The sequence below is a fragment of the Artibeus jamaicensis genome, unplaced genomic scaffold, assembly GCF_021234435.1.
Source record: "Artibeus jamaicensis isolate MK-2021 breed Jamaican fruit bat unplaced genomic scaffold, CSHL_Jam_final contig_233, whole genome shotgun sequence".
In the NCBI taxonomy this organism is placed as follows: domain Eukaryota; kingdom Metazoa; phylum Chordata; class Mammalia; order Chiroptera; family Phyllostomidae; genus Artibeus; species Artibeus jamaicensis.
The window spans coordinates 53,242,687-53,260,270 of NW_026521486.1; the positions used below are offsets into that span (position 1 = coordinate 53,242,687).

General features: G+C 34.5%; 2 protein-coding genes across 2 annotated transcripts; both read left to right on the forward strand.

The window, feature by feature from the left end:
* Positions 1-420: 420 nt before the first annotated feature.
* Positions 421-3,907, forward strand: LOC119036414 (olfactory receptor 6C1). The gene is made up of 2 exons (XM_037128176.2): positions 421-428; positions 2,965-3,907. Exons 1-2 carry the CDS (start codon positions 421-423, stop codon positions 3,905-3,907), a joined length of 951 nt encoding a protein of 316 aa, XP_036984071.2.
* A 9,722-nt stretch (positions 3,908-13,629) lies between these two features.
* LOC119036415 (olfactory receptor 6C1-like) lies at positions 13,630-16,344 on the forward strand. The gene is made up of 2 exons (XM_037128177.2): positions 13,630-13,637; positions 15,402-16,344. The coding sequence occupies exons 1-2, from the start codon at positions 13,630-13,632 to the stop codon at positions 16,342-16,344; spliced, it is 951 nt and encodes a 316-aa protein (XP_036984072.2).
* The last annotated feature ends 1,240 nt before the right edge of the window (positions 16,345-17,584 follow it).

Consider the following 17,584-nt stretch of genomic DNA (forward strand, 5'->3'; position numbering starts at 1 on the left):
ACAATGAAAGTCTCCCAAATCTTATCACTGAGTCATCACTTACTAGTTCAACTTTTTAAAATTGTTCAAGTACAGTTGTTTCCTTCCATTATTCTCCCCTAACGACCTCACCCCTCCCACCCTTTATGTGTCCTTTATACATGTTCTTTGATGACCCTTCCCCTTCTTTCCTCTGTTATTGCCTTCCTCTACCCTCTGGTTACTGTCAATTTGTTCTTCATTTCAATGTCTCTGCTTATATTTTGCTTGCTTGTTTGTTTTGTTGATTAGGCAACTTTTAACTTAGTTAAATAAGATATATTTGGAGTTAAATTTTGTGGTTGTATATATTAAAAAGTTTAAAAAGAGCTAAGTATATTTTGTTTTATTATATCAATTTAGTCATTCTCTATTAAATAAAGGCAGAAAAGTATGATCTCTATGTCTGTGTGTTTCTAATTGAATACAGACTATGAAGTACTTTATTTAAGAGAACAGATTTTAATTTCAGATAGTCTATAATTGTAGACTATCAACTGGTATTTGACATTTACCCGTTCTATGAATATATCCAAGGTGCATGCCTCTCTGAGCCTCAGTTCTTTATTAGGGAATAAAAATAGTTTCATGGGTGTGTTATAAGGGCTAACTGAGAGAATATCTAAAAGTCCTTAGCATTTCACTAACATAATAAGTGCTTTTGCTAAATCACAATTACTATACATATCCTTCCCAAAGTTGGGAATTAACTCCAACTAAAAGAAAACTAAAGTAAATAAAAAAGCTCTCTATAAAGCATGTTAAGTGCCACATGATTTGTAGAGCAATTCATTTATATTATTTAAATTATTAAGCCAAAAAGAAAAAAGAGAAAGAGCTTATGCACACAGACAACAATGTGGTGATTGTGGGGAGGAAGGGTGGTTGGGGGTGCAAGAGGATGTAAGGGGGCTAAAAAGTGATGGAAAGCCCTAGCTGGTGTAGCTCAGTGGATTGAGTGCGGGCCTGTGAAACAAAGGATTGCGGTTCCATTCCCAGTCCAGGGCACAAGCCTGGGTTGCAGGCCAGTAGGGGACACATGAGAGTCAACCACACATTGATGTTTCTCTCCCATTCTTTCTTCTTCTGATCCCCTCTCTCTAAAAAAAAATAAAATAATACTAAAAATAAAATAAAATTTGATGGAAACACTATAATTAAGGAAAAACGCCCTTGATATTTTAACTTCATTTTTTTAACTAAAAATGTGGTAACACTGATTGATAAAATTATATAAATTTCAATTGCTGGCAGGAATGTAAATTGGTACGACCACTGTGGAAAACAGTATGAAAGTTTCTCAAAGCATTATGAGTAGAGCTGTCATATGGCCCAGCAATCCCTCTTCTTAATATCTACCCAGAAAATTTGAAAACATTTACTCATAGAGATATATGCACTCCTATGTTTATTGGAGGATTATTTGTTATAGTCACCTTCATTTTAAACAGAGAAAACTGAAGCTTTGAGAAATTAAGTAATTCATCTAAAGTCACAAATCCATTTAGCAGCCCATTTGTATTTTAATCCATATTTCTCTAACTGCCTAATTTGTATACTTTCTATAATAACAATTTACCTTGGAATGTCATAAATAATAAATTAATAACACTTTGAATCTGTAACTTTTTATTAATTTACTTTTTCTTTCTTGTCCAAATTGTAGATGGCTAGATAATGAATTAAAGTGTGAGGTTATTTTTTTTTTTTTTTTTTTTTTTGATCATTTCACATGGTATTTAATTGTTGAATTACTGTGGTGTACACCAAAAACTAATATAAAATCATATGTCGATTATACTTCAAAAAAAAGCATTATAATTCTCCATGAGGGGCCACATTTATTATACAAGCACATGACTACATGTATGGTGGAATTCACATATATTTACATATATGCATCACGTATTTGCATATCCACATACATATTTGCATATATCTAAAACTGTGAGTTTATATAAGTTGAGAACACTTGAATTCTGAAATAAAATATGTTTGTAAGCTTTAAAATTTAGTAAGTTCAAGCAGGATCACCATGACAGTGCTAGTAAATTCCCCAAAGATTTTTAAAATGACATCCTGTCCAATAAAAGATGAAACTTATAAAATAATAATTATGAGAAGCTTGTGAGAAATCATATTCTATGAATAAACATTTTTTAAAGGTCTGACTTCACTTTTGATTCTGAACTTTGGAATAATGATGGGAAATTTAAAAGTTTCAAGTTTTCAGAGGTTATTAGTTGAAGGTCATCATAAACCCCTGCAGATATATGTTAGTATTTCTAAAATTATTATTGAAAGTGATTGATAATATCCTTTTTCTCTTTATTTGTTTCTATGAACGCTAGTATGAATGCTGGGAATTGAATTTTCCCATCATTATTGAAATGATGAAATATAAATTATTCAGACTTCTCCAGGAAAGTAGTCAACTAAAACAATTGTGGAAAAAAGTAAATAGCATCTATTAAAATAATCCTTCCTAACACTTGATGGGTCTTCCTGAGGAGTCTTTGTGTTATTCAAGCCAAGAGAAGTTACTTTTTAATTAATTATATTTATTGGAGGTGACATTGGTTAATAATACTATACAAGTTTCAAGTGTACATTCCCCTAATATATGAATCTGTACCTTGCATTGTGTGTCTGACACCTAAAGTCAAATCATCCTCTGCCATCATATATTTAACCTTTTCTACTACCCCTTCCAAGTCCCTTCTTTCCCTCATTACCACCATACTGTTGTCTGTATATAAAAGAGAAGAAATCCAAGGACCATTGCTGTTATAGGTTCACTTTAAATTTTCCCTGATGGTAAAATAACACAGTATTTCAGCCACATTCTGCTTCCGCACTTGGATAGTTGTTAATCCACACTCATTACATGTTCCTTCTGTTTTCTCCTATAGATCTTGCAGGAGAAAACCAAAACATCAATTGAAGAATGAGAAACCATACAGAAGTAACAGAATTTATCCTCCTGGGACTGTCAGATGACCCAAAGCTTCAGGTAGTCATCTTTGTCTTTCTGCTCATCACCTACATGCTCAGCATCACTGGAAACCTGACCATTATAACTCTTACCCTGCTGGACTCCCATCTCCAGTCCCCCATGTATTTCTTCCTCAGAAATTTTTCCTTATTAGAGGTTTCGTTCACAACTGTCAGTATACCTAAGTTCTTGGGCACCATTATTTCAGGTGATAAAACCATTTCCTTTAACAGTTGCCTTGCTCAGTTATTTTTTTTCATTCTCTTGGGAGTCACTGAATTCTACCTTCTGGCTGCCATGTCCTATGATCGTTATATTGCCATCTGCAAACCTCTGCATTACATGACCATCATGAATCGAAGAATCTGTATACTCCTTGTCTTCTCTTCATGGCTAGTTTCATTCTTAATCATATTCCCTGCACTCATATTGCTCTTGGACCTTGATTATTGCAAATCAAATATTATAGACCATTTTACCTGTGATTATTTTCCCCTGCTGCAACTTTCTTGTTCAGAAACAAAATTCCTAGAGGTAATGGGGTTCTCCTGTGCTGTGTTTACTCTGATGTTCACTTTGGCATTGATATTTCTGTCCTATCTCTATATCATCAGAACAATTTTAAGAATTCCTTCTGCTAGTCAGAGGACAAAGGCCTTTTCTACATGTTCATCTCACATGATTGTCATTTCCATCTCTTATGGCAGCTGCATTTTTATGTATATTAAAATTTCAGCAAAAGATAGGGTGTCCTTGAGCAAGGGAGTTGCTGTGCTGAACACCTCAGTAGCTCCCATGCTGAATCCTTTTATTTACAGCTTAAGGAATCAGCAAGTCAAGAAAGCCTTCATGAACATGGTGAGGAAGACTGTCTTCCATAAGCAAATTAAATAATGTGGCATAATGAATTAGAGACACATTACAGAAAAATTTAGAACTATTAACATAAAATTTCAGTAGCTTCTTCAGATCACAATGAACTCCTTGTTTTCCTTGTTTATTCTCTTTGTTTTTATGGTTGTTTTATATATTTACCATTGAATTTAATTTCTTTCCTTATGTCTTTCTGACTTTCATTGTTCTGAACATGTCACAATATAATAATTTAATTTTTTATGCATAGTTAGTATAAATCTTACATTGATAATGTTAATTTCAGGTATATAATAACACAAGTTTCTAAACAATAATTATGTTTAACAGTGAAATTATATGTTGAGTTTTGTGTAGGAAATAAATAACTACTAGGATCCCACCCAGCTCTTTTGGTTCTCAGCAGCTTTCAGGCATTGAGAGTATGTTAGTTCCCATCAGGGCTCCAAGATCAGCCAGGGGCATCCAACCCTTTGGCATCTCTGTGCCACACTGGAAGTACAAGAGCTTTCTTGGGCCACACGTTAAATACATTTCAACACGTAGTCACAAAAAGATCTCATAATGTTTTAAGTAAATTTATGATTTTGTGTTGGGCTGCATTCACAGCCATCCTGGGCTGCATGCAGCCCCTGGGTTGCAGGTTGGACACCCTGGCAGACAGTAGCACTTAGCCCCTGAAAAGGTGAAATGTTGTACACATGTTCTACTCTTCTCCTTTCCTTCTGAGGGAGGGGCCACTGAGCAGTATTGGCTTCAATGTACCGCTGAAAACAGGTGAAGCATAAAATATCCAGAAAATCCTGTTATAGTGTCATATTTTCTTTACATTAAACCTTTCTAAATTAGGTGAATCTCACATATGGCCAGAATACAGTCACTTTCCTTATTAGAGGAAATAATCATTTCTTGTAATCATTTCTTGACCATTCAGAAATTGTATATGACAGTTGAGTGCAGTGTTCTATATAAGTCAACTAGGTCAAGATTATTATTTATATAATTTAAATTTATACTTTTATTGTTTGTGTTATTACTTTTAAATCTCCTTATACAAGTATGGGGTTGTTTCTCTCTCTTAGAAGTTATGGCAATTATTTATTTTTTATTTTTAAGACTGTGTTTTTATACAAACACAAATTTGAAACTGTTATATCTTCTCAGGAACATAACTTTGCTTATCATTATGAAAAATAATAATTTCTCTTTTATGCAGTACACTTTTTTCAATAACATCTATATTGACTAATATTGATGCAGCTATGCACCAGTATTTAAAAAAATATTGCTCATATCACATATTTTACTTATCAGTCATTTGCTTTTGAGTGGTTGCTAGCACATTGTACAGAACATTTATGACTCAGTATATATTTTTATTTCTTGGTTACCTACATTAGGTACTCCCACAAGGCCATACATGTGAATAGAGGAGAAGAATGTAAATATAGGAGAAATTTGTTTCAAAGGAGTCTGAGTAATCTGTCCATAAGCCTTACTTGTGCCTTCTGGACCTGCTTAAGTCTGATGTCTTAAGTATATCTCCCTCTGTGGTGATAGGTTGTTGCTGTGAATGACCAGCATTATAACCCAGAGTACAATAACACACACTCCAATACAGCAAGTAAAGGAAGCTCAAATCTAATTGTCAACTGATTATGTCCTATAGTTTCTACCAGGTTGCAGTAGTATTCCAGGAAATGATCTTCAAAAGGAAAATGTGTATCTGAAATACATTGTTCCATAAGCACACACTGTGTTATGATTCTCCCAATTGCGGCAAAGCAGAAGTGCCATACAGCATCCCTATTTGTCACTGACACTTTAAATAACATTAAATTTCCAGATCATTTGACCCAAATGGAAGAGCACTAATTCTAAAATCAATACTAAATTTTATCTGGAAAGTAAAACATGCAGGAATAATTAAGAAACCTTGGGAAATAAGCAATATGAGAGGATTAATCATAGAAATATTTAAGTATAATATGAAGTTTCTATAATCAAAACATGCACTGGGGCAGGAAGGCTGAAAGATTAATGTAGTAAAGATATACATTTTGAACTTATCTATTTGAATAGTTCTAAATTTTAAAATATTTTTATTGTTTCATATATGCCAAAGACAAAATTAAATGAGCAAGAATGGGAGAAACCCTATACAAGTGAACATAATTATAAAATAAATCAACAACCATGGGAAGGGAAGAAGAAATAATTGATACAAATAACTTTCCAAGATAGTGTTTTGACAAGTGGCCATCAGTAAGACAGACACTGCAAAAAATCTTTAAACTTTATTTAGATTAAAAAAATAACAGAACTATAACAATTCAGGAACTATTTCGTGTGTGTGTTGTAGAATTGAGTAATTGGTAAGTAGATTGTTGGCGCTAGGTTTCTCACTGTTGAGGAAAAGAGATACAAATGTAGTATAAGAAAAGTAAAAAAATTCTATGCTGATGGACTGGAATAAGAAATATCAGTGTGAGACTATTATTTTTGTAAACGTATTTTCTCTCTCTGTCCTATGAAAGTTCCAAAGAATGACAACTGAGTACTGAAGAGCCAACAAAGTATCCAGACCTTAGGCTCTAAATAAGATTTCGTGCTCAAAATAACCTCAGAATGAGGGAAAAGACCAATAGACATATGAAAAGATACTGAACACCACTAGTCATCAGGGAAATGTAAATTGAAAACCACTTCACATAGTCAAAATGGTTATTATTAAAAAGTCAATCAAGAGTGTGTTGGTGAGGATGTAGAGAAAAAAGAACCATGGTTCACTGTTGGTGGGATTGAAAACAGGTGCAGCCACCATGGAAAACAGTATGGAGATTCCTCAAAAACCTCAACCTAGATCTACCATATAACCCAGGAACCTCACTTCTGGGTATTTATCCAAAGGAAACAAAAACACTAATTTGAGAAGATATATGCACCCTCTATGTTGATTGAAGCATTATTTACAATAGCCAATATATGAAGGGTATCCATTGATAGATGAATGGGTAAAGAACATGTATGTGTGTGTGTGTGCATATATATATGTAATAGAATATTACTAGGCCACAAAAAATGAAATCTTGCCATTTGCAATAACAGATATGGAAGTAGATGTTATTAAGCTAAGTGAAATAAGTCAAAGAAAGACAAATACTGCATGGTTTTACTAATATGTAAAATTTAAAAAACACAACAAGTGACCAAAAAGGGGTGTTTATGAGAGAAGTGGGGGTGCAGTATGAGTGAAAAAGGGGAAGAGGCATACAGTCAATAATACTGTGAGAAGTTTGCATGTTTTTCAGAGAAATCAAAAAATATCTGGATCCTTTAACCACTGATTTGATCAATTTTATTTTTGGATTTTCAACATAGCAAAATATTTATGGTAAAATATTTTTGGTAATTGAATTTCTTCCCCATTCTCTGTAGAGAGTGAAACCTGGGAGTAGAACTATGTATTTTATTGCTTTAAAGCCTAGTCACTCTTCAACCTCATAATTCCTTGGAAATAATTGGATACAATATTTAAAAGCAGAAGTCCTGCTTGCTGTGGATAGAAGTGTAATAGGTGTAAATCAGTCTAAATTAAAAGTAAGTTTTTAAGAAGCTTAGATAAAGATAGAAAGCTATTAGGGACTAGGAATAATAAATAAAGGTAGAAAAAGAGTGAAAGTGTGATCAAGGAAGACAGACACGGAAGTCCGCACCTAGGGGTCTGAGTAAAGACATATCAGAAAAGAAACATAGCTAATAGAATTTTCAAATAAAATGCAATGCTTCATGGACTAGAAACTCACTACCATTTCATCTAAGAAAACCCATAAAGAATGCATTGCTCACAAATACATATGTGGTGAAGACTAGATACATAACTAACTTCTTTCTGTGTCACATTCTTTATATAAATAATTATAATACATACCTCAAAGACTTTTTTGTTTGGGGAAAAATGAGGTAATTTAAATGCATAGCCAATGCCTGCTAATCAATAAAATATCAAAAATTATCACTATGTGGGACTCCCGGTGAGATGGAGGTGTAGTGAGACATACTTCACCTCCTCTCAGAGCCCTAAAAAAAATCAAAACTATTCTCAAAACAAAATACAAGCAGAACTGCCAGAAAATTTAACTGTATGGAAGTCAAGTCTCACAACCAAGATTTAAAGAAGAAATATTCATCCAGATGGACAGGGAGCCAGGTGGGGAGGACACAGTGTGGCATTGACAGTAAGGCAGTGGCAGCAAGGCAGTGGTAGCAGCAGCCAGCAAAACAGGCAGTCCCACATTCACGTGTGGCTGCTAAAATCTGGGAGGATACCTGGGGAGCATGTGATTCTAGCCACAGGCCAGTCCATGCAGCCCAGGTTCCAGTGTGGGAATATAAAACCTCATAACTTCTGGTTGTAAAAACCAGTGGAGGTTGGTGTGGTGGAAGAAACTGCCAGTCTCTCAGGAGAATCCATTTAAAGGACCCACGTGGCCCTAGAATGTACACAAACACACCCACTCTGGGATTCAGCACCAGACCAGCAGCTAGAAGGGTGCCAGTTGCATACAGGAAGTGAGGGAAGTGCTTGGAAATAGGGCAAGAGCCCAGCAAATGGCATTGTTCCCTCTCAGACCCCTCCCTCACATACAAGGCTATAAAGCAGGTTGCCCCACCCTGGTTAATGCCTAAGGCTCTGCCCTTTACAACATAACAGGTTATAAAGGCCATAAAAAGGTAGAGTCAAAGCAGCTCCCCCCAGTACACAGAAAGAAATACAGGGAGACAGCCAAATTGAAAAGATAAGGAAATATGGCCCAAATGAAAGAACAGATCAAAAGTAAAAAATAAAAAACCCAAGGAAGTGACACAGAGATAGCCAACCTTTCAGATGCAGAGTTCAAAACATTGGTGATAAGGATGCTTAGAGATTTCACTGAGCATGGCAAATGCATAAGGGAAGAAATGAAGGCCACAATTTAAGAAAAATAAAGAAAAATCCAAAGGGAACCAACAGTGGAAAGAAGGAAGCTGGGGTTCAAATCAACAATTTGGAACATAAGGACGAAATAGTCAACCAGAACAGAATGAAGAAACAAGAATTCAAAAAAGCAAGGAGAGAATAAGAAGAATCTGGTACATGTTCAAATGTGCCAACATCAAAATCATAGGGATGTCAGAAGGAGAAGAAGAGCAAGATATTGAAAAGTTATTTGAAAAACTAATGAAACATCTTTTATGTGGCAAAGGAAATATACATACAAGTCCAGGAGGCACAGAGAGTCCCAAACAAGTTCAACCCAAAGAAGGCAACACCGAGACACATCATAATTAGAACACCAATGGTTAAAAGTAGAGAATCTTAAAACAGCAAGAGAAGAGGATCACCTGCAAAGGGGTACCCATGAGACTATCAGCATATTTCTCAAAAGAAACTTTTCAGGCAAGAAGGGACTGGCGAGAAGTATTCAAAGTGATAAAAAGCAAGGTCCTATAACCAAGATTACTCTGGCCAGCAAAGCTATCATTTAGAATGGAAGAGTAGATAAAGTGCTTCCCAGAAAAGGTAAAACTAAAGGAGTTCATCATTACCAAGCCCTTGTTATATGAAATGTTAAAGACACTTATTTTAGAAATCAGAAGGCTATTTCCAAAAACTCAACAAAATTCACTCTGCTATCCTACAGAATTTGCATTTAATTTTTTACTCTTTATTTTTATTTGTTGTTATTATATTATTATTATTTCATTTCTCTTCTTGCTCATTTTTGTTTTGTTTGTTTGATTTTTGTTTGTTTGATTTCACTAATTTTCTTTTTTCTCCCTTTTATATTGCATTTTAAATTCTCTTCCTTCACTTGTATTGCAATAACACACTACTCTTGTTCTTTTACTTTTTATTCTTTTTATTCATATCATATATTTCTTGTCATATTATTGTTGTTGTAATTCCTACACATCACCCTTCACTGGTCTTGGTCTATTTTACTACCTTCCTGAACGTTATTTCTGCTATGGTTAACGTTATTCTCTCACACACTACACCCATTCTGCAGGCTTTACTTTCACTCTGTCACCATCGTACCTCACCTAAGCACTCTGTATCTAAAGTCAGCTCACATTCTTCTTCTCCTCTGATTGGAGTCTTATCCCCTTTTCACCTGTTATGAAAAGTGGCTAGTTGGAGGAAATATCATGGTTATTGCTGTACTTCTCCAAAGGATCTCCTATCTGTTTTATACTTGTTGGTACTTTAAATCTCATAAAATACTCTCCCACTGCCTTAATCCACTTTGCCTTTGCCCAGCCCCTGATCACACACAAGATGAGGTGGGAGTTATTCATACCACTAAACACACTGGAGGAGAGAACCTACCAACAAAGGAACTACCAACAGGTAAAACCCAAGTACAACAAGAGAGCCTACACAAAGGGAAGAAAGGGCACACTAGAGCATCCAGACAAGGAGATAAAAGAGATCACATCACTGAGTCCCACAGAACTCCTACCACAGAAGTTCACCCTACAAAGACAGCTAGCAAAGCAGAGATCAGGAGTGACAGAAATAAACAAAAAGTGTTACCTAAAATGGGGATACAAAGAAAGAACCCACAATCAAAAGGAATGGAAGACTCCCCACTAAAAGAGCTAAATGAAGTGGAGGCAGGCAAGCTCTCAGATACAGAATTCAAAAGAATTGGTTATAAGGATGCTCAAGGAACTCACAGACAACTATAAGAAACTGAGTAAGAACTACAGCAACAGAAAAAAGGAAATAGAAAGTATAAACGAGAACCAGGAAGAAATGAAAAACACAATTTTTGAAGTAAAAAACACACTAGAAGGAACTACAGGCAGGGTGGATGAAGCAGAGGACTGAATTCATGAGCTGGAAAACAAGGTAGAAAGACATACCCTGCTAGGGCAGCTGCATGAAAAATTATTTTAAAAATATGAAGATGGCTTAAAAGAACTGCAAGACAAAATGGAGTGCAACAACATTTGAATCATGGGAATTCGAAAGGAGAAGAACAGGAGCAAGGGATAGAAACCTTGTTTGAAGATATAATGACAGAAAACTTTCTGTGTTTGGACAGGATAAAAAAAACCGCACAAGTTCAGGAAGCACAAAAGGCCTCAGTGAAGATGAACCCAAAGAGGGCTACTCCAAGACGCACCGTAACTAAAATGCCAAGTTGTAAAGAGAAAGCAGCAAAGGAGAAACAAAGGTAACATACAAAGGAGCTCTGATAATGTTACAGAATGGACCTGTGGAGGTCTTGAGCTATAGCAGCCAATAAATAGCCTGATTTGAAAAAGCAAAACACAAAATTCTTAAGAACCTACAAATATTACATAGTTTTTACTAGTGACCTGCACAATTTTACTGGTTTTTTAAACTCACCTTACCTCATTAGGAAAGGATTATATTATTATTAGTCTAGTCACAGAAGGCAGTAACTCCTAATATTATACTTAGCATATAAAATACAACATGAATCAATCAAAACAGAAATGAAATGAAGAATGAAATGAAGAAATTCTTCAACTGACATTCCTGGTACTCCAGACTGAGCAGGAAAAGAAAATTCATAAAATATTAGCAGTATTATATTATAGCATCAAAAGTTTTTATTGGGAGCCAGATTAAAAATAATTGAGCTAATAAATGTACTTAGTGCAATGTGATAGATTATAAAAATTTTTAACTGGCAAATACCCATGTGTATTATCCTTTATATTCCTTAGTGTGTTGTGTGTATTCCTGTTCTGACTGAATCAGTCCCCTTGAGCCAGTGTCTGAGAGACTAGATAAAACAGGAAGTAGCTTGTGAGAGGAAAGTCTATATTGAAAAACACCAGAGAGTTTTAAAACATTTGATATTTTTTCTCCTTTATATATTTGTTCCGTCCTCACTCTCTATGTCAAAGAAATATATTCCCTATGGATCAAATGGGAAATTTAATACAAAAACATTGGCAATGGAAAGCAAATTTGTTAGATGAGAGGAAATATTTTCAGAAATGTTGGGCTCCCTGGAATACAACAGTGACAGCCGCTAGTATTTTTTATATTGCAGATGTTCAGACCGTTACTGAGCCTTTCTGAAAAGCCAAGGTAAGTCGGGCCTAAGGAAGACAATGGGGCAAAATTCAGACAACCATAAGAGCACTCACAATAAAATATAATAAATAAATAAATAAATAAATAAATAAACACATACATAGAGTATTTTACTCACCAAAAATTCCTTTGAGCTCTTAGAAGGAAATATAAACATATGTTAATGTGAAGTATTACTTTTATTACAGCAAGTCAACTAAAAGCAAATCCCTTGACATATTGACTATGAAGGAAGCTTAAAATCTTGAGTTGTCATCCTGGCTAAAGACATCATATACTCAAGTTACATGGTCAGTAGTGTACCTACCTATTCATTTATAAAAATGAACCATCTTTTAATGGAGATCTTATAACTAGGTATCTTTGTCATTGTCTCAGCTCAACCAGAACCAACAATTGCCCAGTATTATAGCTACTTACAAATACAAAATGAAAACAAAAACCTCTCATTGTTGGTTGAAGAACTTCTATAGGTTAAAAAAAGAAAAAGGAACAATGTTACTTTAGGAAATGGTTTGAAACACGCAATAGAATTTTCCCAATCATTCTCCTAAGAATGGCTTTGACCTGAGATCATGAATCTGGGAATGTGTCTAGAACTTGCCAGCACTGACCTTTCTGCTTCCACGTAAGTGATGGTGACAATGCCCTGCTCACTGCTCCTGGCTAAAAAATAACCAGACTCTTCCACAAGGCTAAATACTTCCTATGCAAAAAATCAAACAATATTCCATTCCCTTTGGTTTATAAATAACTGAAAGAAAAAAAGTTCTATCCACTAAGTAACTAGAGTATGTGATTTAAAGATTAATGTCAATAGACCAGAACCAAAATATGTTTGTTAAAGTATAACCTGTCAACAGTATAGTGATTGTGGGAGAGAGGAGTGTAAGAGAAATGAATGGTAATGAAAAAATATAATAAAATAATTTTGAGAAAATTGTAACTCATAAGGATATTATAGTTACTTATTAAATATGCATATGTATATCTGTGACTTTAGCACATAAGTGAGGGGTCCTGGCCAGGTAGCTCAGTTGGTTAGAGTGTCCTTCCAATACACCAAGGTTACAGGTTTGATCTCTGGTCCAAGCACGTACAAGGAGCAACCAATGAATGCATAACTAAGTAGAACAACTAATCAACTCCTCTCTCTCTATTTCTCTCTAATCAATAAATAAATGTCTTTTTAAAAAGAAGACAGTGAAAGTCTCCCAAATCTTGTTAATTCATCACTTACTAGTTCAACTTTTTAAAATTGTTCAAGTACAGTTGTTTCCTTCCATTATTCTCCCCCACCCATCCCACCCCCATCTCCCACTCTCCACGTGTCCTTTATACATGTTCCTTGATGACCCTTCCCCTTCTTTCCCCTGTTATTGCCTTCCCCCTACCCTCTGGTTACTGTCAATTTGTTCTTTATTTCAATGTCTCTGGTTATATTTTGCTTCCTTGGTTGTTTTGTTGATTAGGCAACTTTTAACTTAGTTAAGTAAGATTTATTTGGAGTTAAATTTTGTAGTTGTATATATTAAAAAGTGTAAAAAGAGCTAAGTGTATTTGTTTTATTATATCAATTTAGTCATTCTTTATTAAATAAAGGCAGAAAAGTATGATCTTTATGTCTGTGTGTTTCCAATCGAATATAGACTATGAAGTACTTTAAGAGAACAGATTTTAATTCCAGATAGTCTATGATTATATTTGACATTTACCAGTTCCTATGAATATATCCAAGGTACACACCTCTCTGAGCCTCAGTTCTTTATTAGGAAATAAAAATAGTTCCATGGGTGTGTTATAAGGGCTAACTGAGAGAATATCTAAAAGTCCTTAGCACTTCACTAACATAATAAGTGCTTTTCCTAAATCACAATTACTATACATATCCTTCCCAAAGTTGGGAATTAACTCCAACTAAAAGAAAACTAAAGTAAATAAAAAAGCTCTATATAAGGCATATTTAGTGCCACACGATTAGTAGAGCACTTTCATGTATATTATTTAAATTATTGAGCCAAAAAGAAAAAAAGAGAAAGAGCTTATGCACACAGACAACAATGTGGTGATTGTGAGGAGGAGGGAGGGAGGTTAGGGGTGAAAGAGGATGTAAGGGCACTAAAAAGTGATGGAAAGAGTATAATTAAGGAAAAACGCCCTTGATATTTTAACTTCATTTTTTTTAAGTAAAAATGTGGTAACATTGGTTGATAAAATTATATAAATTTCAATTGCTGGGAGGAATGTAAATTGGTACGACCACTGTGGAAAACAGTATGAAAGTTTCTCAAAGCATTATGAGTAGAGCTGTCATATGGCCCAGCAATCCCTCTTCTTAATATCTACCCAGAAAATTTGAAAACATTTACTCATAGAGATATATGCACTCCTATGTTTATTGGAGGATTATTTGTTATAGTCACCTTCATTTTAAACAGAGAAAACTGAAGCTTTGAGAAATTAAGTAATTCATCTAAAGTCACAAATCCATTTAGCAGCCCATTTGTATTTTAATCCATATTTCTCTAACTGCCTAATTTGTATACTTTCTATAATAACAATTTACCTTGGAATGTCATAAATAATAAATTAATAACACTTTGAATCTGTAACTTTTTATTAATTTACTTTTTCTTTCTTGTCCAAATTGTAGATGGCTAGATAATGAATTAAAGTGTGAGGTTATTAGTTGAAGGTCATCATAAACCCCTGCAGATATATGTTAGTATTTCTAAAATTATTATTGAAAGTGATTGATAATATCCTTTTTCTCTTTATTTGTTTCTACGAACGCTAGTATGAATGCTGGGAATTGAATTTTCCCATCATTATTGAAATGATGAAATATAAATTATTCAGACTTCTCCAGGAAAGTAGTCAACTAAAACAATTGTGGAAAAAAGTAAATAGCATCTATTAAAATAATCCTTCTTAACACTTGATGGATCTTTCTGAGAAGTCTTTGTGTCATTTAAGCTAAGAGAAGTTACTTTTTAATTAATTACATTTATTGGAGGTGGCATTGGTTAATAAGACTATACAGGTTTCAAGTGTACATTGCCCTAATATGTGAATCTGTACCTTGCATTGTGTGTCTGACACCCAAAGTGAAATCATCCTCTGTCATCATATATTTAACCTTTTTTATTACCCTTTCTAATTCCCCTCCTTCTTTAGTTACCACCATACTGTTGTCTGTATATAAAAGAGAAAAAAATCCAAGGACCATTGCTGTTATAGGTTCACTTTAAATTTCCCCTGATGGTAAAATAACACACTATTTCAGCCACATTCTGGTTCGGCACTTGGATAGCTGTTAACCCACAATTCATGATGTTTCCTCATATTTTCTCCTATAGATCTTGCAGGAGAAAACCAAAACATCAATTGAAGAATGAGAAACCATACAGAAGTAACAGAATTTATCCTCCTGGGACTGTCAGATGACCCAAAGCTTCAGGTAGTCATCTTTGTCTTTCTGCTCATCACCTACATGCTCAGCATCACTGGAAACCTGACCATTATAACTCTTACCCTGCTGGACTCCCATCTCCAGTCCCCCATGTATTTTTTCCTCAGAAATTTCTCCTTAATAGAAGTTTCATTCACAACTGTCAGTATACCTAAGTTCTTGGGCACCATTATTTCAGGTGATAAAACCATTTCCTTTAATGATTGCATTGCTCAGTTATTTTTTTTCATTCTCTTGGGAGTCACTGAATTTTACCTTCTGGCTGCCATGTCCTATGATCGTTATATTGCCATCTGCAAACCTCTGCATTACATGACCATCATGAATCGAAGGATCTGTATACTCCTTGTCTTCTCTTCATGGCTAGCTTCATTCTTAATCATATTCCCTGGAATCATGTTGCTCTCAAACCTTGATTACTGCAGATCAAATATTATGGACCATTTTACCTGTGATTATGTTCCCCTACTGCAACTTTCTTGTTCAGAAACAAAATTCCTAGAGATAATGGGGTTCTCCTGTGCTGTGTTTACTCTGATGTTCACTTTGGCATTGATATTTCTGTCCTATCTCTATATCATCAGAACAATTTTAAGAATTCCTTCTGCTAGTCAGAGGACAAAGGCCTTTTCTACATGTTCATCTCACATGATTGTCATTTCCATCTCTTATGGCAGCTGCATTTTTATGTATATTAAAATTTCAGCAAAAGATAGGGTGTCCTTGAGGAAGGGAGTTGCTGTGCTGAACACCTCAGTAGCTCCCATGCTGAATCCTTTTATTTACAGCTTAAGGAATCAGCAAGTCAAGAAAGCCTTCATGAACATGGTGAGGAAGACTATCTTTCATAAGCAAATTAAATAATGTGGCATAATGAATTAGACACATTGCAGAAAAATTTTAAAATATAAACATGAAGTCTCAGTAGCTTCTTTAAATCACAGTGAAGTCCCTGTCATCCTTGTTTATTCTCTATGTTTTTTCTGTTTGCATTGTATTTTTACAATTTAACTTAAATTGCTTTTCTTATGTATCTCCCCCTGTGGTGATAGGTTGTTGCTGTGAATGACCAGCATTATAAACCAGAGTACGATAACACTCACTCCAAGTAAAGCAAGCTCAAATCTAATTGTCAACTGATGATGTCCTATGGTTTGACCTATAATTTCTACCAGGTTGCAGTAGTATGCCAGAAAGTGATCTTCAAAAGGAAAATGTGTATCTGAAATACCTTGCTCCATAAGCACATACTGTGTTATGATTCTCCCAATTGTGGCAAAGCAGAAGTGCCATACAGCATCCCTATTTGTCACTGACACTTTAAATAACATTAGAATTTCTCGATCATTTGACCCAAATGGAAGAGCACTAATTCTAAAATCAATACTAAATTTCATCTGGAAAAAATTAAACATGCAGGAATGATTAAGAAATTTTGGGAAATAAGCAATATGAGAGGATTAATCATAGAAATATTTAAGTATAATATAAAGTTTCTATAATCAAAACATGCACTGGGGCAGGAAGGCAGAAAGATTAATGTAGTAAAAATATAAGTGATACATTTTTAAAATTTTTATTTAGTTATTTTTCAATTATAGTTTTCTGTCTATTTTTCCTATCCCAGCCCACCCCGCCCCGTGCTCCCCACCTCCCTCCCATTTCCACCCCACCTTAGTTATTGTCCCTGTGTCCTTTGTACTTGTTAATAGGTAAATTCAAGATGTATCACTTACTAAAAAAATAAGTGATACATTTTGAATTTACCTATTTGAATTGTTCTAAATTTTAAAATATTCTTATTGCTTCACATATGCCAAAGACAAAATTAAATGAGCAAGAATGGGAGAAACCCTATACAAGTGAACATAATTATAAAATAAATCAACAACCATGGGATGGGAAGAAGAAATAATTGATACAAATAACTTTCCAAGATAGTGTTTTGACAAGTGGCCATCAGTAAGACAGACACTGCAAAAAATCTTTGAACATTATTTAGATTTAAAAAAATAACAGAGCTATAACAATTCAGAAACTATTTTGTGTGTGTGTTGTAGAATTGAGTAATTGGTAGGTAGAATGTTGGGGCTAGGTCTCTCAC